Source organism: Loxodonta africana, chromosome 17 (assembly GCF_030014295.1).
Source record: "Loxodonta africana isolate mLoxAfr1 chromosome 17, mLoxAfr1.hap2, whole genome shotgun sequence".
NCBI classification, from domain to species: domain Eukaryota; kingdom Metazoa; phylum Chordata; class Mammalia; order Proboscidea; family Elephantidae; genus Loxodonta; species Loxodonta africana.
Genome location: NC_087358.1, coordinates 59,646,560 through 59,669,707, shown reverse-complemented (window position 1 = coordinate 59,669,707; position 23,148 = coordinate 59,646,560). Strand labels below are relative to the sequence as shown.

General features: G+C 38.0%; 1 protein-coding gene across 8 annotated transcripts in view; it reads right to left on the bottom strand.

The window, feature by feature from the left end:
• NAA16 (N-alpha-acetyltransferase 16, NatA auxiliary subunit) overlaps nucleotides 1-23,148 on the bottom strand; it is a 106,478-nt gene that overhangs the window by 59,413 nt on the left and 23,917 nt on the right. For all 8 annotated transcript variants that reach the window (XM_023551248.1, XM_064270067.1, XM_010592582.3 and 5 more), the window contains one exon: nucleotides 11,751-11,904. In XM_023551248.1, the coding sequence (XP_023407016.1) occupies nucleotides 11,751-11,904 (154 nt within the window). The remainder of the gene's footprint in view (nucleotides 1-11,750; nucleotides 11,905-23,148) is intronic.

The following is a 23,148-nucleotide window of genomic DNA, read 5'->3' as shown; positions in this document are numbered from 1 at the left end:
AAGGTGGTTAGCACTGAGAATGCATACAAACATTTGTTACTTAAAACTATAATCATGCCCCACTTGTCCACAATTATTTTCTGGCCAATCCAATTTTCCCCCTGCCTACCCTAGATATAATAGGCAAAAGCATATTTTTCATTCCAAAAACCCATGTTATCTGCTACCACCATGAGGTAAAGGTTATCACTGGAGGAATACTCAGAATAAACAATTATACTTGCATATCCATAAAATAAGTGAAAATATTTAACTCTTCTTAAAAAGTTTTTTAAAGGATCCTAATATGCTAAGGAAAGCGCCTTGGTGGACAGTTGTTACGCACTCAGCTGCTTACAGAAAGGTCAGGGGTTTGACCCCGCCAGCCCACCGCACCAAGAAGATATGGCAGTGTGCTTCTGTAAAGATGTACAGCCTTGGAAACCTATGGGGCAGTTCTATTCTGTCCTATAGAGCTGCTAGAGTCAGAACTGACTCAAGGGCAGTGGGTTTTTGGTGGGTAATACGCTAAGGAGTATAAAAGACATAAATGTGTGCATATCCAAGGTCTCTGGGCCTACAAAGTTCACTAAAAAAATTGGAAAAAAAAAAACAAAAACTATAATCTGTATACGTAAGTAATACAGATCATTGGCTACATAGTCAAATTAATGGCCCCCAAGTTACCCTCACTAGCAATATATGGATGACCGTGGCTTTGCTGCAACTTGTAGTTTTTTTTTTTTTTTTTTTAACTAGAATTGATCTTACTACGTACGTCATGTCTAGTTTTTAATTAACATGTTCCCTATTGATGCTAGAAAGAGCCCTAGTGGCGCAGTGGTTAAACACTGGCTGCTAATCGAAAGGTAGGCTGGTTCAAACCCACTAGCAGCTCCTCAGAAGAAAAGGCCTGGGATCTGCTCCCGAAAAGATTATAGCAGCTCTCCTCTGTCATATGGGTCACTATGAGTCACAATCAACTTGACAGTACACAAAACAACAACAACTGATGCTAGAGATCAAAAACAGAAAAACGGCAACATGAGAAAACTAAAATTTAATCATTAACAACAACAGTACATCAGGAAGAAAAAACAATTGCATTTTTTCTTTGCTGCCATCAATTACAGATAATAGAATGAGCAAGAGACAAAAAAAATTATTTGTTGTTCGGTGCCATCGAGTCGGTTGCAACTAATAGCGACCCTATGTACAACAGAATGAAACACTGCCGGGTCCTGCGCTGTTCTTATGGTTGTTGTTATGCTTGAGCCCGTTGTTGCAGCCACTGTGTCAATCCATCTCATTAAGGGTCTCCCTCTCTTTTACTGACCCTCTACTTTACCAAGCAGGATGCCCTTCTCCAGGGACTGGTCCCTCCTATTTTTAAATATTTATCCACAGTTTATCAATAGTTTGAAAAACAGTGCTGTCGTCAATATTGGTTATCATTAATCAAAATAAAAATTAAATTCATCAGGTGCTACACATGAACAAGTAAGAGTAAAATACAGCAATTAAAAGTATGGGGCTCTGACATCTGAAAGATGTGTTTAGAAACTAACTCTACTACCTAAAAGGCCAGATGATTTTGGGCAAGTCCTTATAATCAACTAAAGCCTCAGTTTCCTCAATTATAAAATGGAGATAATAGATAGTACCAATCTTAGATAGGCTAAAAAAATTAATGAAATCATGCAGATCGAGCAATTAGCATACTCTATGATACATTTTTTTTTATGATACATAGGGAGAGTAAATACATACCAGCTATTATTTTTATTAAAATTTAGAGGTTCTGCAACTGCATGAAACTTTGGTTTTAAACACATTATTTTATTTGAACATTATATTTACAGTAATTGATGAATACAGTATTGCTCAGGGAATGGACAACTGAGAACAAAGCTTTGTAAAAAAATCTACTTGATGTCTAGGGTCTTAAAAGCCCGTGAGCAGCCATCTAGGATACTCCATTGGTCTCACCCCTTCAGGAGCAAGGAAGAATGAAGAAAACTGAAGATACAAGGGAAAGATTAGTCCAAAGGACTAATGGACCACATCTACCACAGCCTCTATTCAGACTGAGTCCAGAACAACGAGATGGTGCCCGGCTACCACCACTGACTACTCTGACAGGAATCACAATAGAGGGTCCTGGACAGAGCTGGAGAGAAATCTAGAACAAAATTCTAACTCAAAAAGAAAGACCAGGCTTGCTAGCCCAACAGAGACGGGAGAAACCCTGCAAGTATGGCCCCCGGACAAGCTTTCAGCTCAGTAATGAGGCCACTCCTGTGGTTCACCCTTCAGCCAACGACTGAACAAGCCCATGGCACAAAACAAGACTGAAGAGGCACGCCAGCCCTGGGGCAGGGACTGGAAGGCAGGAGGAAACAGGAATGCTGGTAATAGGGAACTCCGGGTTGAGAGGAGTTGAGTTTTGACATGTCATGGGGTTGTTAACCAATGTTATACAACAATGTTGTGTAGTAACTGTTTAATAAGAAACTAGTCTCTTCTGTAAAACTTCATCTAAAGTACAATAAAAAAGTAAGCTCAAAACTTCTAAAATGAAAAGAAAATGGGAAGAGTGGAATTTCTACAAAATGAATATGAACCATGCAAAACTGTCATTTCCTAAGTAACACAACCTCTTATACTTGAATCTACATGAGATCCCCTCCCTCCTGTAAATACAATTCCCTCTTCCAGTGGCACAACTGTTTAAAATCTGGGTTAGAAAATTTGTAATTCACCTGTTAAGCTATAATTTATGCAATATTATAATGTTATTGCTATATATGAAATTTCCAGCATCACCTCTCGTCTTTATAAACCCTTTCACCTAACCTCCCATGTAAATGTATTCTATGTTTTCAATTTACTACAACTTGACAACTTCTTTATGGATGTGTTTTAAACTGAGAATGCATGCTCTACCAGAAAAAAAAAAAATCTGCTTGAGAGCTGGAGCCAAGATGGTGGCTTAGGCAGACACAACATGCTGTCCCTCTACAGCAAAGACCCAAGAAACCAAGTGAAACAGATACAGATCACAATCCTGGAACCCTAAGCATCAAATGGAAAGATAAAGAATTACACTGAACACCGAATGGAAGAAAAAGTGAACAAAAACAGCAAACGAAAGTTACAGAGCAAAGGTGCCCTGTCAGCCAGCCCGACACAGCATGGCCATCTTGACATAAAGCCAACAGTGATCCCAGGTAAGGAACACAGAACAGCAACTTGACAGAATTCCCAACAGAAGACAGAGAAACTGTGTAGACATACCTGGAGTGATGCAAGGTGAGAAGGAAACTGTGTAGACATACCTGGAGTGATGCAAGGTGAGAAGGACACGACCCAGAGCTACCGAGGAAAAATACAGGAAGTGGGGGGCAACAGCTCCAGGGATCCCAGCATCCACAGGGCAGGGAGGGAGCCAGGACCAGCAGTGGTCCTTAACCATCAGGGAAGGTGGTGCACACAGGGTATTAGATCCATAGAGTGTCAACAATGACCAGACTCTGGGCAGCCTATCCCTCCTCGTACTTGGTCAGGGCCAGGAGCCGAATGCTGGTTGTAGCCAATGTAAGTGCCCAGGAACCCTAACCCTCTGACCACAGGAGCATGCTCCCCGTCCCCCCACCCTCCTGGTTGTAAGTGGCATGAACCCCCCTCCACCCTGCCACTTTGACCACCAGGAACTATATAGTACAAGCCACGCCTTCCCTGCCCAGCCCCATCCACCACCCCCTCTGCCCATTCGGTGAGCAGCAGAGAGCAAGTGCTCTCCAGCAGCCTGCCCTGCCCTTCACCCACCAACCTGTTGTGCAGGCGAAGGGGGCAGGATTGTTCTCCCTACCGCCTGCCCTGCCCCTCGCCCCACTGAGCTAGGAGAGAGCACAGGACCCTATTCCCAGCCACCCGCCCCACCCTTCACCCTGCAAAGCGGGCAGAGAGCGCAGGACCATGCTCCCAGCCACATGTCCTGCCCCTCACCCCACCAAGCAAATTCAAAGACATATATGGAATCCTGAAAGAGATCAAGGAAAACACAGACAAAACTACAGAAGAATTCAGGAAAATAATACAAGAACAGTAGGACAAAATAAATAGACAATAAGAAACAATACAAAAACAACAACTAGAAATCCAACAGATTAACAATAAAATATCAGAAATAGATAATGTAATGGAAGGACATATAAGTAGAACAGAATCAATGCAAGAAAGAATCATGGAATAGAAGACAAATCCCATGATACTAACTTGTTTAGGAACAATCAGAAAAAGGAATGAGAAAGGATAAATAAAGCCTAAGAGTTATGCGGTACAAAATCCAGAGGAATAATTTACATGGGATAGGAATTCCAGAAAAAAAAAAAAAAAAGAAAAATACAAAGAGAATTACTAAAGATATATTGGCTGAAAACTTTCCAAACATCATGAAACAAAAGAAGGTTACCATCCAAGAAGCTGAACAAACCCCAAACAGGATAACCAAAAGCAAACCAAACCCACTGCTGTCAAGTCAATTCCAACTCACAGCGACCCTTTAGGACAGAGTAGAACTGCCCCATTGAGTTTCCAAGAAGCAGCTGGTGGGTTGGAACTGCCAACCTTTTGGTCAGCAACCAAACTCTTAACCACTGAGCCACCAGGGCTCTCCATAGAGTATAGACCCCAGGATAGACCCCCCCCAAAAATCACTAATATACATCACAATCAAACATTCCAAAATCAAATTCAGAGAAAAAAATTTGAAAGTAGCTCATGAAAAACAAAGTATCACCTAAAAATTGGCACCAACAAAACTAACCGCTGATTTCTCATCAGAAACCATCCAGGCAAGAAGTCAATGGGATGACATACAGAAAATCCTGAAGGAAAAGAATTGCCACAAAACAATCATATATGCAGCAAAACTGTCTTTCAAAAATGATAGCAAAACTAAGACATTCCCAGATGAGCAGAAACTAAGGGAATTCATAAAAATCAGACCAGCCTTACAAGAACTACAGGGAATCCCTCAGATAAAGAACCAATGACATCAGACTTGAGATAAAGACACAGGACAACATCACCCAGATACCAACCCACACAAAGACTTTACAAAAGCAAAATAAAGCTAAGAAACTGACCATAGGGAACCAGTGGAATTAAGCTGGCAACGATGACAATTTCAAAACAGAAAAGGGGAATAAAAGATGTAGTTATAGAATTTCCATATGGGGAGGAACGCAACATGATTTCAAGACATAATAGACTGTTTTCATTTTAAGAGGTCACTATGAGTTGGAATCGACTCAATGACAAGGGACTTTCTTTTTTTTTTTAAGGTAAACTTCAGGGTAACCACAAAGAAAAGCAATAAATCTACTCACCAATATAAAGAAAAAGAAAACCAAAAAGACTCAGTAAACATAAAAATAACAACAATTGACAGAAAAAGAAAAGCCATATACAAAAAAAACTCAGTACAGAAAATTAACAGGAACAAAGAAACCATTAACGCCACAAAAAAACGTATAACAAAATGACAGCAATGAATCCATATCTATAGGTAATCACACTGAATATAAATGGATTAAATGCATCAGTCAAGAGATAAGGAGTGGCAGGATAGATAAAAACACATGACCCATCAATATGTTGCCTACAAAAGACAGACCTTAGACACAAAGACATAAACAAGTTAAAAATTAAAGGATGGGGAAAAACCTATCAAGCAAACAAGTATCCAAAAGAGAGCAAGAGTTACAATATTAATTTTGGATAAAATAAACTTCAAATCAAAATCCATTATAAGAAACAAAGAAAGACGTTACTGAATGACTAATGGATCAATCCACCAATAAGACATAACAATAATAAATATCTATGTACCCAATGACAGAGCTTCAAAATACAAAAAACAAACTCTTAACAGAACCGAAAAAAGAAATAATTCTACTATAATAATGGGAGGCTTTAACATGCCACTTTCGACACTGGACAGAACAACTAGAAAGAAGCTCAGTAAAGACACAGAAGATCTAAATAACACAATCAACCAACTGGATCTCATAAACATATACAGAACACATGAGCCAACAGCAATACACACACATTCTTCTCCAATGCACATGAATCATTCTCCAGAATAGACCACATTCTAGGCCACAAAGCGAGTCTCAATAAATAGAAAACACTGACACAATACAAAGCATTTTCTCTGATCATAATACTATAAAACAAGAAATCAGTAACAGAAAATGCAAGGAAAAAAATTTAATACATGGAAACTGTATAACACCTTACTTAAAAACGACTGGGTCGTAGAAGAGATTAAAAATGAAATTGAAGAATTCTTAGAATAAAATGAAAATGAAGACACAACGTACCAAAACCTATGGGAAACAGCAAAAGCATGCTCAGAAGAAAATTCCCAGCAATAAATCCACACATTTAAAAAGAAGAAAGATCCAAAATCTATAACTTAACCCAACAACTTGAACAAACAGAAAGAAACAGCAAAAGAAATCCACAGTCATTAGAAGACAGAAGATAATAAAGATCAAAGTAGAAAAAAATGAAATAGAAAAAAAATCAACAAAACTAGAAGTTTGTTCTTTAAGAGGATCAATAAAATTGACAACTGGCAAAACTGACAAAGGAAAAAAATGAGAAGATGCAAATAAATAAGAAATGAAAAGGGCAACATTACAACAGAACTAAAATAAAGAAGATTATTACAGATTATGATGAAAAACTGTACCCTAACAAATTTGAAAACTTAGAAGAAATGGACAAATTTATAGAAACATATTATCAACCTAAACTAACACAAGCAGAGGTAGAAAACATAAATAGACCCATAACAAAACACTGAAGATGTCATAAAAAACTCCCAACAACAACAAAAAAAAGCACCCCAGACCAGATGGCTTCACTGGAGGGTCGTAACCAAACATTCAGAGAAGAGTTGACATCAATTCTACTCAAACTATTCCAGAATGTAGAATGGGAAGGGATACTCCGTAGTTGATTTTATGAAGCCAGCATCACCCTGTTACCAAAGCCAGACAAAGACATCACAAAAAAGAAAAATTACAGACCAATAGCCATCACGAATGCATACGCAAAAACTCTCCAAAAAAAAAAAAATCACGATCAGGTGGGATTCATACTAGAGATGCAAGGATGGTTCAACATTAGAAAATCAAAGTATTTTACCACATAAATAAAGGAAAAGAATCACAACATCATCTTGATACAGAAAAGGCATTTGATAAAATTCTAACACCCTTTCTTGATAAAAGCTCTCAGCAAAACAGGAATAGAAAGGAAATTCCTAAACATAATTAAAGGCATACATACAAAACCAACAGGAAATATTATTTTCAATGGAGAGGGACTGAAAGCATTCCCCTTGAAAACAGAACTAGAAAAGGATGCCCATCATCACTACTCCTACTCGATACTGTACTTGAAGTCCTAGTCAGAGCAATAAGGCAATGAAGGGAAATAAAGGCACCCAAATTGGTGAGGAAGAAGTAAAATTACCCCTATTCGCAGATGACACGATCCTATGTATAGCAATTTCCACAGACTCCAAAAGAAAGTTACTGGAACTAACAGAAGGGTTCAGCAAAGTGTCAGGGTACAAGGTCAACATACAAAAATCAATTGGATTCTTCTACACTAACAAGAACTATGAAAAGGAAATCAAGAAAACAATACCATTTACAATAGACCCAAAAGGATAAAATACCTAGGAATAAATCTAACCAGGGACGTAAAAGACTTTTACAAAGAAAAATACAAAACACTACTGCAAGAAATCAAAACAGACCTACATAAATGAAAAACATACTATGCTCATAAATTGGAAGACTTAGCATTGTGAAAATATCAAATCCCAACAACATTCTTTAACAAAATGGAAAAAACAACCTCCACCTTTATATGGAAAGGAAAGAGGTCCCAAACAGCCAAAGCATTATTTAAGAAGAACAAAAAATTAGGAGGCTTCATGCTCCCCACCTCAAAACTTTCTAGACAACAGAAGTCAAAACAGCCTGATACCAGTACAACGACAGACACATAGACCAATGGAACAGAACTGAGAACCCAGAAGTAAATTCACCCAGCTATGGGCAGCTCTTCTACAACAAAGGGTTGAAGTCCATTCAATGGTGAAGAGATAATTAACAAATGATGCTGACAAAGCTGAGTATCTATTTGCAGAAAAATAAAACAGAATCAATACCTCACACCATACACAAAAAGTTAACTCGAAACGGATCAAAGACCTAAATGTTAAACCTAAAACTTATAAAATTCCTGGCGGATAACATAGGGACAAAGCTAGGGGTCCTAATTTATGGCATAAATAAACTATCCAACACAACTAAAAATGCAGAAACAACAGAAGATAAGCTAAATAACTGGGACCTCCGAAAAATTAAATACTTAGTTTATCAAGACTTCATCAAAAGAGTAAAAAAAGAACCTGCAGAAAAAAACTGGCAACAACATATCTGACAAGGGTTTAATCTCTGAAATATGCAGAAAACTTTAACGCTTCAACAACAAAAAGACAAAAAATTCAATTAAAAAAATGGGTAAAGGCACTTTGAAATGTGGAGTTGGGGGTCTTAAATGCTAACATGCAGCCATCTAAGGTGCATCAATTGCTCTCAACCCACCTGGATCAAAGGAGAACGAAGAACACCAAGGTCACACAATAACTATGAGCCCAAGAGACAGAAAGGGCCACATGAACTAGAAACTTACATCATCCTGAGACCAGAAGAACTAGATGGTGCCTGGCCACAACCGATGACTGCCCTGACAGGGAGCACAACGGAGAACCCCTGAGGGAGCAGGAGATCAGTGGGATGCAGACCCCAAATTCTCATAAAAAGACCAGGCTTAATGGTCTGACTGAGACTAGAGGAATCCCGGAGGTCATGGTCCCCAGACCTTCTGTTGGCCCAGGACAGGAACCATTCTCGAAGACAACTCATCGGACATGGAAGGGACTGGACAATGGGTAGGAGAGAGATGCTGATGAAGAGTGAGCTACCTGTATCAGGTGGACACTTGAGACTGTGTTGGCATCTCCTGTCTGGAGGGGAGATGGGAGGGTAGAGAGGGTTAGAAACTGGCAAAATTGTCACGAAAGGAGAGACTGGAAGGGCTGACTCATTAGGGGGAGAGTAAGCGGGAGTATGTAGTAAGGTGTATATAAGCTTATATGTGACGGACTGACTTGATTTGTAAACGTTCACTTAAAGCTCAATAAAAATTATTTAAAAAAAAAAAATGGGTAAAGGACATGAACAGACACTTCACCAAAGAAGACATTCAGGAAGCTAACAAACACATGAAGAGATGCTCGCCATCATTAGCCATTAGGGAGATGCAAATCAAAACTACAATGAGATACCATTTCGCCCCAGCAAAAATGGCAGTAATCGAAAAAACAGAAAACAAATTCTGGTGAGGTTGTGGGGAGGCTGGAACTCCTACACATTGCTGGCGGGACTGTAGAATGGTACAACCACTATGGAAAACAGTATGGCACTTCCTCAAAAAGCTGGAAACAGAAATAGCATATGATCCAGCAATCCCCCATTAGGATATTTATACTAGAGAAATAAGAGCAGTGACACGAATAGACATATGCACACCCATGTTCACTGCAGCATTATTCACAGCAGCAAAAATCAAAACCTAAGTGTCTCTGAATGGATAAATGGATAAACAAATTGTGGTACCTACATACAATGGAATACTATGCAATGATAAAGAATAATGATGAGTCCATGAAACATCTTATAACATGAATGAATCTGGAGGATATTATGCTGAGTGAAATAAGTCAATCACAAAAGGACAAATACTGTATGACATCACTTTCATAAAAAGTTAACAGAAAGCAATATTCTTTGACGGGTACCAAGGATGGAAGGGAGAAGGAGGGGAATCACTTACTAGATAATAAAACCAAACCCAGTGCCGTCAAGTCAATTCCGACTCATAGCAACCCTGTAAGGCAGAGTAGAACTGCCCCATAGAGTTTCCAAGGAGCGTTAATTCTGATTGAGAGAAAGGCAACACACAATATGGGGGAAGTGAGCACAACGTGACCAAGGCAAATGAAGATACCGGGATGTATGCAATAAAAAAGGACAAATACAGTAATGACTATACCATATACAATTCTACAACAACAGTAATAACAACCAAAACTCTGTCAGCAGTTACACCGGTATATATGTATGCTAAATGGACACTGAAGGGTGCATGGGACTACATGAGCATGCATATATGGGTACAGTTGTGGGTAACTGCATATACATATTTGCATGTGCTGTGGTATATTCACAAGCATAATAGAGCACAAAGAAGGCACAGTTATGGAAACTTTCTAGACATAACCAAACATCTTGTGGGACTGAGTTACTGGGCTTGAAGGCTAAGGACCATAGTCTCAGGAGACATCTAAGTGAATTGGCATAACATAGTTCACAAACATGTTCTATATCCCAGTTTAGTGAGTGGCTTCTGAGGTCTTAAAAGCTTGCAAGCAGCCATCTAAGGTATAACTACTGGTCTCTTTCCATCTGGGGCAAAGGAGAATGAAGGAAATCTAAGACTCAAGGAAAAAATTAGTCCAAAAAACTAATGGCCTACACAAACCACAGCCTTCTCCGGCCAGAGACCAGAACTAGATGGTGCCTGGCTACCACTACCACCCATTCTCACCAGCAACATAACAGAAGATCCCAGTTAGTATGAAAAAAAAAAATGTAGAACAAAACTCAAATTCATAAAAAAAAAGACCAGACCTACTGGAATGACAGACACTGAAAGAACCCCCGAAATTATTGCCCTAACACCCTTTTAGCCTGAAACTGAAACCACTCACGGAGGTTAACTTTCAGCCAAATAAAAGATCTGTCGATAAAATAAACAATAACACCCACAAGGCATGTGCTCCTTAGAACAACCAAATGAACGAGACCAAATGGGCAACATTTGCCCAAAAGCAAATATGAAAAGGCCAAGAAGAGCAGGGAAAGTGGAGGGATGGAAATGAGGAAGGCAGGGTGGAAACGGGGAGAGTGCTGACACACTGCAGGGATAGCAACAAATGTCACGGAACAATCTGCGTGTGAACTGTTGAATGGGAAACTAATGCACTCTGTAAACATTCACCTAAAGCAAAAAAGAGAAAAAAAAAATCTTCTTGATCTTTTACTGATAAACATTGTTAAAAATATTTATGGGGATCCAGCCTTCATCAAAAAAACTCAGTGCCGTTGAGGCCTTCATAATTAGCCCATAATGAAAATAAAAGAATTTTGCTTTAATGATTGATCCTAGTGTCATCATTTACTACTAGTCTCACAATATTTTACTATATATGGACATATGTGATATGAAAGCTGTAGAACATGCTTTTTAAGAGAATGGAATCTGAAGTCAAAGTGCCTGGACTCAAATCCCAGCTCTACCCAGCATACTTAGTTATGTGACTTTAAGAAAGTCACTTAACATCGCTATTCCTCAGTCCTCTCATCACTAAAATGGATATTATAGTAACTATATCATAGGGTTACTGTGACAATTAAGTTAATAATGACTTAATAATAAAGTGCTTAGAATACTGCCTGATAAAGAGCAAGTGTTATTTAAGTGCTAGGAAAGAATAAAGTACATAGTTTGATTTTGTAATCGAAGCCATTTAAAAAAAAGGCAAGCCAACTTACCTTTAATTTCTTCCACCAAAAGTTTATCACATATTTGTTTCTCATATGTTTCTATATGTTCCAAGGATTCCTGAAATAGATCTGCCTCTCGCATCACTTGATTCTGGTATAATATAAGTTCACTATACTCATAGTCTATTTTGTTGGGAGGAACCTGGAAAAAAAAAAAATGACCAAATGATCTATTTGATTTATAATTACATAAAGTAGATATAAATCCTTAATTAAAGAGCCTTCTCAGGAGAGAAGTCATGATCAGACTTCAAAAAAACAACCACAAGCAGTTACAATTAGACGAGTGATTAAGAGCACAGACGATTAATACAACCTTTAAAACAAATAAGGGGGTGGGACTTCTGTCTATGGCAAAGTGAAGAGGTCAGCAAATTCCATCCCCAAAAAGCAAGTATAAAAGTGGTTATAATTCTAAGGAATTTACAAAAAATACTAGTAGAACAAATAAACAAGTTTAGCAAGGTCACAGGATGCAAGATCAATATAAGACAACTGATTGTATTTTTACATACTAGCAACAAACCCCAAAAACAAATTATGAAAACCATTTCATAATAGCATCAAAAATATTTAGGAATAAATTTGGTGGAAACAACAGCTGTATACAGAAAACTACACTGTCTAGAGAAATGACAAATCTAAATAAACGAAGAGATACCCATTCCATGTTCACAGATCAGAAGACACAATATTCTTACAATTGCTATTTTCCCCAATGTGATCTGTAGATTCTACAATTTGTCAACTGTCAGCAAACCTTTCTGCAGACACTGATCCTAAAATATTTAAATAGAAATGCAAAGGACATAGGATAGCCAAAATAATTTTGAAAAAATAAGGACAAAGTTGGAGGAAATATTTTTCCAATTTCAGAACTTACTATAAAGCTACAGTAATCAAGACAGTGTGGTGCTGGCATACAGACAGACATATAGATCAATGGAATGGGATATAAGGTCCAAAAATAAACCCTCACATTATAGGTCAATTGATTTTTGACAAAGGTACCAAGGCAGCTCAATGGGAAAAGGATAGTCTTTTCAACAAATGATGCTGCAACAATTAAGTATCCATATTTCTGGAAAATGTAAAGCAAAAAAATAACCTTAGACACATACTTAATATCTTATATAAAAATTAACCCAAAATGGGTCACACACCTAAATGTGAGCACTAAAAGTATAAAAGAAGTTTTAAAAGAATAGGAGAAAATCTTTGTAACCTTAGATTAGGCAAAGATTTCTTAGCTATGAAAACAATCATGATTGACAATAGAAAAAAATAATAAACTGGACTTCATCAGAATGAAAAAACCATTCTCTTGAAAAGATATCATCAAAAAACATGAAAATACAAGTCACAAACTGGAAGAAGTTATCTGCAAAATCATATATCTGAAAAGGAACTTGTATCCAGAATATATAAAGAACTTTTACAATTCAGTTTTAAGACAAATAACACAATTAAAAAATGTGCAAAAGATTTATGGACATCTCACCCAAGAAGAAATACAAATGTCCAATAAGCACAAAAAGAATGCTCAACATCATTAGTGGTTAGGGAAATGCAAATTAATACAATGAGATGCCACTACACATCCACTAAGATGGCTACCAAAAAAAAAAAAAAAATGGATAATAACAACTGTTGGTGAGGATCTGCGGAAACTGGAATCTTCACACACTGCTGGTGGGAACGTAAAATGGTTCAGCCATTTTGGAAAATAATTGGGCAGTTCCTCAAAAAGTTAAACACAGACTTACCATGATATCCTGAAAATCCATTCCTAGCATCTACCAAAGAAAAATGAAAACAGGTCCACTGAAAAACCTTATTGTACACAAATGTTCATAGCAGTATTATTCATAAGAGCCAAAAAACTGGAAACGATCCATGTGTGCATCAACTTGTAAATGGATAACCCTCAAGTGCAGCATACCCATATAATGGGACACTGTTCCGCACTGAAAAATAATGAACTACTGATACCTGGTCTACTACGGATGAATCTCAGAAACGTTATGCTAAGTGAAAGAATCAGAGAGAAAAGACTATATTATGATTCCACTTATTTGAAAATCCCAGAAAAGGCAAATCTACAGAGATAGAACGCAGATGTGCGATTGCCTTGGGCAATGGGTAGAAGTGAGAACTGACTATAAATGGGCACAAGAAGACTTCTGGAGTGACAAAATGTTCAAAAACTGGATTGTGGTGATGGTTACATAATGTTATAAATTTACTAAGAGAAAAAAATCACTGATGAACACATAGTGGGTAAATTTTTCAATAAAGCTCTTTAAAAACATACACACACAAAAATTTCATCACCAAATTGTAGCAATTTTGTGTTTAAAGGAAAAATATTTTATGAAGCTCACTACATGTGATATGGTACACTCTTTTTTGAGTAGGAGTTCATTCCTAAATAAAGACAAAGAACTACTCTCAACAGAGAATTCTCTAGTTTGAGGTAAAGAGCTAAGAATTTAAGTAAAGATGGTGGATTTATCTCCTCACTTATGAGAATAAACAAAAATAGTAGACTAAAAAATATGAACACATAAAAACAAACAGAACACCTGGATAGAATGGAGAAAAATGTAGAACAAAATTCAAATTCCTAAAAAAGGCTAGACCTACTGGGCCAACAGAGACTAGAGGAACCCCTGAAACTATCGCCCTAAGACACCCTTTGAACGTGGCACTGACGCTATTCCTGGAGGTCACCTTTCAGCCAAATAATAGGTTGGCTTATAAAATAAACAATATCACCCCTGAGTAATGCGCTCCCTTAAATAATCAACTGTATAAGACCAAACAGTCAACACAAAAGCAAGGATGAGAGGACAAGGAGGGGAAGAGACGCTAGATCAACAGAAACAGAACAAACAAAATGGAAATAATGAGAATACTGACACATTATGAAAATTGTAACCAATGTCATGGAACAATTTGTATAAAAATTATTAAATGGAAACCTAATTCGCTATGTAAACTTTCACTTAAAACACAATAAAATATTAAAAGAAAAAAAGGACATAAACGATTTCAACAAATCTCTGGAAGATGAAAAGCAAATGAAGAATAACTAATGAAGTAGGAAGGAGGAAGCGCAAGCCTAGAGTTTCTATAACCCTTTAAAGGATGAATTATTATTAATATTTTGGGGGGGCTATTTTGGTGATGCCATGTTTTTTCACGAACGGAATGGATGCTGAATCATTGTTTGATGATAGTTTTTTATTACTGGAAAAATGGGGTGCCAGTTGTAAGTGAGCCAAATCAGCCCCAAGTTCCATGAAGCACATCTCACACATACGGTACTTGTTGGTCCCATGGCCCAGGAAGTGCATTATGAACTGTTTCCACTCCAAAAGTAACTCATTTACTTGAATATTTCCAAATGCCAGCAACCGTACCTTCCCAATAACACAAAGGAAATTATGAACATGCTTGCAAGCCTTATCTTCTTTACAGAAGCCCCAAACCAAACCCATTGCTGTCAAGTTTACTCTGACTCACAGCGACCCTACAGGACAGAACAGAATTGCCCCACAGGGTTTCCAAAAAGCAACTGGTGGATTCAAACTGCCGACCTTTTGGTTAGCAGACAAGCTCTTAACAGAAACCAAAAGTGTCACACAATCACTCTTCCGGAAAGAATCTCCTCATATGAATGGCTCTCAACACTCAAATGTGGCACAGACCAACTTCCTTGTTTTTTAGGCAGTTGCACCAGTAACTGCCACAACACCAGAACATACTAAAGTAGCTCAAACACCCACCAATAAACCTCCAAGAGCAGAAAATGTAACTGGAACATGTATGTGCCATCATCTATTATCAGAGTTCCTATAAAGAGGAAAGCATTGGGGAGGGTGCCCTGCTGCCCTGGAAAGCCCCAGATAGGCTCAGAATTCTGAAACGCCAGGTAAACAGAAGGGGTAGGAATGAGTCATTGGGTTCAAGGTTGGGAAGTTAACTGAAAGTCAAATATATAAAATATATGACTCCCCCCATATCCCATCTCCATTAACTCTGCAGCCAATCCCATGTCTAGAATGTTCTGCAGCCAAGCATCAATCCAATTGGGAAAAGTAGAGAGCTCTGCTCCAAAGAAAGTTAATAGCCCCAGAGAACTGGATGCTATGAAAAAGGAGGTAAGACAAAATTACAAACATGACTGTAAATATTTCACATAAAAATTTCAATAAAAACATTAGGAAGCAAAGTTTTGGTGATGATTATAGGAAACTATATACATGTTAAAATTCATAGAATTATACACCAAAAAAGATCAGCTTTAATGTATGGTAATTTTAGAAATAAATTTTCTTGAAAGAAGTTAAATTTTCCAGAAAGCAGGATAAAAAGAAAAAAAGATTGACAAAAGAGAGAAAAAGGAGTCATCTAGAGTGCATTATCAGACTAGCAGATATTCCAAACAGAGGAAATAAAATAATTCAAAAGAAATGATCTTTAACCATTAGAGAAATGCAAATTAAAACTACTGTGAGATTCCATCTCACTCCAATAAGGCTGGCATTAATCCAAAAAACACAAAATAATAAATGTTGGAGAGGCTGCGGAGAGATCGGAACTCTTATACACTGCTGGTGGAATGTAAAATGGTACAACCACTTTGGAAATCTATCTGGCGTTTTCTTAAAAAGTTAGAAATAGAACTACCATACAACCCAGAAATCCCACTCCTCGGAATAAACCCTAGAGAAATAAGACCCTTTACACGAACAGATATATGCACGCCCATGTTTACTGCAGCAATGTTTACAATAGCAAAAAGCTGGAAGCAACCAAGGTGTCCATCAATAGATGAATGGTTAAATAAATTATGGTATATTCACACAACGGAATACTACGCATCGATAAAGAACAGTGACGAATCTGTGAAACATTTCATAACATGAAGGAACCTGGGAGGCATTATGCTGAGTGAAATCAGTCAGATGCAAAAGGACAAATACTGTATAAAACCACTATTATGAGATCTTGAGAAATAGTATAAACTGAGAACACACTCTTTTGTGGTTACAAGAGGGGGGAGGGAGGGAGGGAGGGAGGGTGGGAGAGGGTTATTTACTGATTAGTTAGTAGGTAAGAACTACTTTAGGTGAAGGGAAGGACAATACTCAATACAGCGAAGGTCAGCTCAACGGGACTGGACCAAAAGCAAAGAAGTTTCCTGGATAAACTGAATGCTTCGAAGGTCAGCGGAGCAAGGGCGGGGGTTTGAGGACTACCGTTTAAGGGGACTTCTAAGTCAACTGGCAAAATAAATTCTATTAAGAAAACATTCTGCCTCCCACTTTGAAGTGTGGCGTCTGGGGTCTTAAATGCTAACAAGCCGCCATCTAAGATGCATCAACTGCTCTCAACCCACCTGGATCAAAAGAGAATGAAGAACACCAAAGTCACACAATAACTATGAGCCCAAGAGACAGAAAGGGCCACATGAACTAGAAACTTACATCATCCTGAGACCAGAAGAACTAGATGGTGCCTGGCCACAACCGATGACTGCCCTGACAGGGAGCACAACGGAGAATCCCTGAGGGAGCAAGAGAACAGTGGGATGGAGACCCCAAATTCTCATAAAATAAGACCATACTTAATGGTCTGACTGAGACTAGAGGAATTCCGGAGGTCATGGTCCCCAAACCTTCTGTTGGCCCAGGACAGGAACCATTCTCGAAGACAACTCATCGGACGTGGAAGGAACTGGACAACAGGTTGGAGAGAGATGCTGATGAAGAGTGAGCTACCTAAGAAACAACCCAAGATAAAGTCTGAGAACTCAAGAGCATATTTCTTTGGCTGAGTAGATTTTTCTGGCTAAATAAGCCCACTTAAGTGCTGAGCACAATGATTTAAAAATTAAGATCAACACCTAAAAACATATGCTAGTAAGTTTCTGAACACCAAGAATAAAGAAGATCGTTCTGGAGGGGGAAAAAAAAAAAGACCACTTAAAAGAATAACAATCAGGCATCAGACTGCTCATCTACAAAACTGAACACCTCCAGAGTTCTATGGGAAAACGATTCCTAGAATTCCGTAACAACTAATGATCAGATGTACAAACAGAATAAAGACATTTACAGATGCTCAAAGGCTCAGAAATATATCTCCCACAAAGTTTCTTAGAAAGTTACCTAAGGATGTATTTTAGCAAAACAAGATAAATGAAGAAGACATGAATTCCAGGAAATAATGAAACCAATTGACTTCTGGAGAAAAAAGATATGCAGGAAAAAATATTTGATACAATATCTAATATCATGAAAAACTGAAAACTTCATCAACTATAATAAAGGTACAAATTGTATAAGAATAAAGAAAAACAATTAAAAACAGCAGGATAATCTAAACATTGTGCTGAGTTTCAGTATCAAAAATCAAACTAGAGAACAAACTATTGATACAACAACTTGGGTGAATCTCAAGAGTATTATGACGAGTGAAAAACAGCCAATCTCAAAAGGTTACATACTGTATGACTCCATTTATATAATAACGTTGATGTGACTATTATATTACCCGATTAGTGACTGCCAGAGGTTTGGGTTAAGGGAAGAGTACAACTACTAAGAGGTAATACGAGAGAGTTTCTTGTTGAGATGGAACATTTCTCTATCTTGGCTGTGGAGTTGGTTACTCAAATCTACACGTGATAAAATTTCATAAAGCTATACACCAAAAAAAAGTACATAGAAAAACATCAATTTCCTGGTTTTGACAAAGCACTATGGTTTTATTAGGTATTATCATTAGAGAAAACTGGGAGACGGTATCTCACTGTACTATTTTTGCAACTTCTTATGAATGGTAAACTATTTTAAAATAAAAATGTTTTTAAAAATTCAACCTATAGCAAAGAATATAACACTTCACTGTTGCTTACAAAACTGACTCTAAATCTTACCAACGTTAGCAATGTAGATGTAAAAACAGAGATGACAGAAGTTGCAAAACAGAAAAAAAGAAAGGGAGCTAAAAGGATAGATACCTCGATACCCTCATCTTACAAAGTGGGGAGCAAACAAATACTGCATATAGTTGATGGCATGAGATATAAAGGTGGAAACATATTCTCTGAAGTCACAAAGGTAACTACTTAAGGAAACAAAATACTATTAGAAGGATGAGGAAGAAAAGACGAGGCAATTAAGAGAGCTAAATACTTCTATGTCATAGTAAAAGTTGGTAGAGAGTGTCTGAAATAGATTAAAAAAAAAAAGTACATGCATTATTTAGACATATGGCCTATAATCTCCCATATGTCTCCTTTAAAGCAGCTTCTGCGGAGCAAGGCAGAGATACACCAGTAGAGACTGTCATTATACATCCTCTGTATTGAGTATTACTCGATAACGGAAAGGAAAAAAGTCCACCCTCTACCAACTAAAATTCGTTTGGCAATTAAGCCAAAAAAAAAAAAAAAAAAAGGCAATGCCTAGCCTTTAGAATAGTCTATAAAAGAAAAAGTTTTCTTCAAGAAGATAGAACTGGAGCATGATGTCAGCAAAAGTGGCAGAGTAAAGACCTCTGGTAATCAGCCCCTCCATAAAAGCAAGAAAAGAAGGGGAAAAAACTGTCAGAATCAACTTTTTCAGAAGTCTCGAAATGGTTAAACAAAAGCTAGCAGCAACCGGGTAGCGTTCATTCAAGAAAAACTGCTTCATTTTGGTAATAACAATAAGATCTGTGATGTCTGAATTTGTCCTAGTCATATCCCACACCCTTCAGCGACAATAGCTTTTAAAAATAATAGCCCATACTCTCAAATAAGCTTGGTAGCCACTGGAGGAAATAGAACCAAATTGGAGTGTTTCTGAAGCCTCATTTCCAAAGAACTGTAATTATCTGACCTGTCTGGTGGTAAGATCACACTTACAAAGCTAATTCAGAGTGCACCCAGTGCTAAAAGCCTTCTCCCCAGCAGAGGAATAGTGAGGAGGTAAAAGAGAAAGTGGAGAGTGAGGGGACTCAGTGGGATGGTGGAGTTGTCAAAAACAATTACAGGCAAGTAATTCAACTTTGCAGCTGCCTGATGGATAACAGCTGGATCAAACACAACAGACTAACCAAAAAGCTTAAAAACGAAAACTAGAGAATAAGATATCCATGGGGACTTTGAAAAGCTCCAAAATATTTCTGAGAATCTAGAAGTCCACATGCATGTGTAGGGCTGTGTGTATACTCAAGAATGGCCAGAGAAAGCCCTAAGCTCTCATTTCTGGTAAGAAAGCAGGAAGTGAAAGCTAAGGCAAAGTTACATACTGCCTGGGTGAGTGTTAAAGGTGTGCCTTAAAATGAACACAGAGTGCCTTGGGAAAGGCTGGGAGATTCACTGGTTCCAAGAGATTTACTGGTTCTAAGTGTTACAAGAAATCTAAGTCCAATCCTAAGCTGACCAGCAAACTAAGTAGAGATTTCAGGAGCCACACACAACAAAGAATACAGACTAAACAAACAAGCAACAACAACCACAAGCAGCACAACAAGCCCTAGTGAGAAGAATATGATTTCCAGAGTTGTCATATTATGTTACTAGTCATAAAATGTCCAGGTTTTAACAAAAAACTAAGTGACATGAAAGAAAATAACAAGTATGGCCCATACAAGGGAACAAAAGCAATCAACAGAAATTGGATGCAAAGAAGTTCAGACACTGGATTTACTAGACAAATATTTTAAATTAACTATTTTAAATATGTTTAAAGAGCCAAAGGACTCTGTGAAGAAAGAACTAAAGTATGAGAATGATGTATCACCAAATAAAGAATATGAATAAAAAGAAAGAAATTATGAAAAGGTATCAAATATAATTTCTAACGTTGAAAGATTCACTAGATGGACTCAATGCCAAATTTGAACTGGCCAAAGAAAGACTCAGCAATTTGAAGACAAGTCAACTGAACAACAAAAAAAGAAAAATGAAGTCTCAGAGACCTATGGTACACAACTGAACATAAAACGTACACACAGTAGTAGTCTCAGGACAGAGAGAAAAAGCAGAAAAAATATCTGAAGAATTTAAACCTTGAGCCAAAACTATCCCTTGATGTCATCTTTAAACTATAGTTGAGCTAAATTTGTAAAAAACGTTCACCTTGAGCACTGCACTCTTTTAAAGAATTATCTATATGAGATCAAATTGACAACAGTAACTCCAGAGCACAGATGAGAAGTTTAAGCGGCGGTTTAAGTCTAAGGCAATGGTGACGAAACAACAAGGGTAGAGACAGCGAGAATGGTGACACAACATGAAGAATGTAACCAATGTCATTCTTGTCCTGGAGACAAGGATGCATAAAATATTCAACGGGTATATGTTTTGCTGTATATATTTTCACCAAAAATAAAATATACATTTAAAAATATATATCTGAAGAAGTAATGGTGAGAAACTTTCCAAATTAGCATTAATGTGAAGCTCAACAAACTCCAAGCAGGATAAATTCAAGAAGATCAACAGCTAGATATACTATAATCAAACTTTTGAAAGCTGAAGACAAGAGAATCTTGAAAGCAGAAAAGAGAAAAGCAACTTATCACATACAAGGATCCTGTATAGGCTAAGAGTTGACTTCTCATAAAAAACAAGAGAGACCAGAAAGCAGTGAAATGACATAATCAAAGGGCTGAAAAAAAAGACTGTGCACCCTGTTTACAATAGCAAAAACATGGAAGCAACCAAGGTGCCCATCAACAGATGAGTGGTGTCTGTGGTCTTAAACACTAGCAAGTTGCCATCTAAAATGCATCAATTAGTCGCAACCCAGCTGGAGCAAAAGAGAATGAAGAACACCAAAACAAACCAAAGCAAACCCACTGCTGTCGAGTCGATTCCGACTCAGAGCGACCCTATAGAACAGACTAGAACTGCCCCAAAGTTTCCAAGGAGTGCCTGGCGGATTCGAACTTTTGGTTAGCAGCTGTAGCACTTAACCACTACGCCACCAGGGTTTCCATGAAGAACACCAAAAACACAAGATAATTATGAGCCCAAGAGAAAGAAAGGGCCACATAAACCAGAGACTACATCAGCCTGAGACCAGAAGAACTAGATGGTGCCTGCTACAACCGATGACTGCCCTGAGAGGGAACACAACAGAGAACGCCTGAGGGATCAGGGGAACAGTGGACGCCAACCTCAAATTCTCATAAAAAGACCAGACTTAATCATCAGACTGAGACAAAAGGGACCCTGGAGGTCATGGTCCCCAGACCTTCTGTTGGCTCAAGACTGAACCATCCCCAAAGACAACTCGTCAGACAAGGATTCAACTGGACTATGGGATAGAAGATGATGCTGGTGAGGAGTGGGCTTATAGGATCAAGTAGACACATGAGACTGTGTTGGCGGCTCCTGTCCGGATGGAAGATGAGAAGGCGGAGGGGTCAGAAGCTGGCCAAATGGACATGAAAATAGAGACTGAAAAGGAGGCGTGGGCTGTCTCACACGAGGGAGAGCAGCTAGGAGCATATGGCAAGGTGTGTATAAATTTTTTTACGAGAGACTGACTTGATTTGTAGACCTTCACTTAAAGCACAATAAAAATTAAAAAAAAAAAAAATGTGCACCAAGAATTCTATATGCAGAAAACTATCCTTCAAAAAGGAGAAGTTATGACAATCCTAGACAAACAAAAACTAAGGGAACATCGCAACCACACCTGCCCACTAAAAGTATTAAAACAGTATCTGTGGTGAAATGAGTTCCTTTATGTGGCTTTTTTTCTTGGTTCTTTGGAAAACCAGTTTGAGAGATTTTTCCCTTAATCTCTGAGAAGTTACCTTTGTCTTAAATTTTCTACCCCAGAGTATTTGTTACTTTTATCCAGTTTAACTGACATTTCCTGGGCAAGCTGTAAACAAACGTGACTTTTTGCCTGGCCCTGGGCAACAGCCTGCCCTGTGATTGATATGCACGTTGCAGGTACTGGTAAATACAATGCCAATTAAGTGACTACAGACTATTTAAATGAGGTGACTAGAGCCTACTATACAGCTGAAGTGTCTGTGACCTACTGAGAAGAGATTGGTGAGTTTGTCACCCCCACTGGGAGGGGCCATGCCTTGAAATTGGCAAGGTTGGAGAGTGGAGATAGGTCTGACTTCTACCTTATATGGATAAGCTTTACATTGCTCCTGGTCACTATCCCAAGGTTCTGACGCTACTACTACTAACACTTTACAATATCCTCCAGGAAAAATTAAGAAGACGGTAAACCGTAACTTGAATTCACATGGAGAAACTAAGAGCACCTGTAAAGCCAATCCTCAAATTCACATGGAACTGCCAAGGGTTCCAAATAGCCAAAACAGTCTAAAAAAAGAAGAATAAACTAGAAGG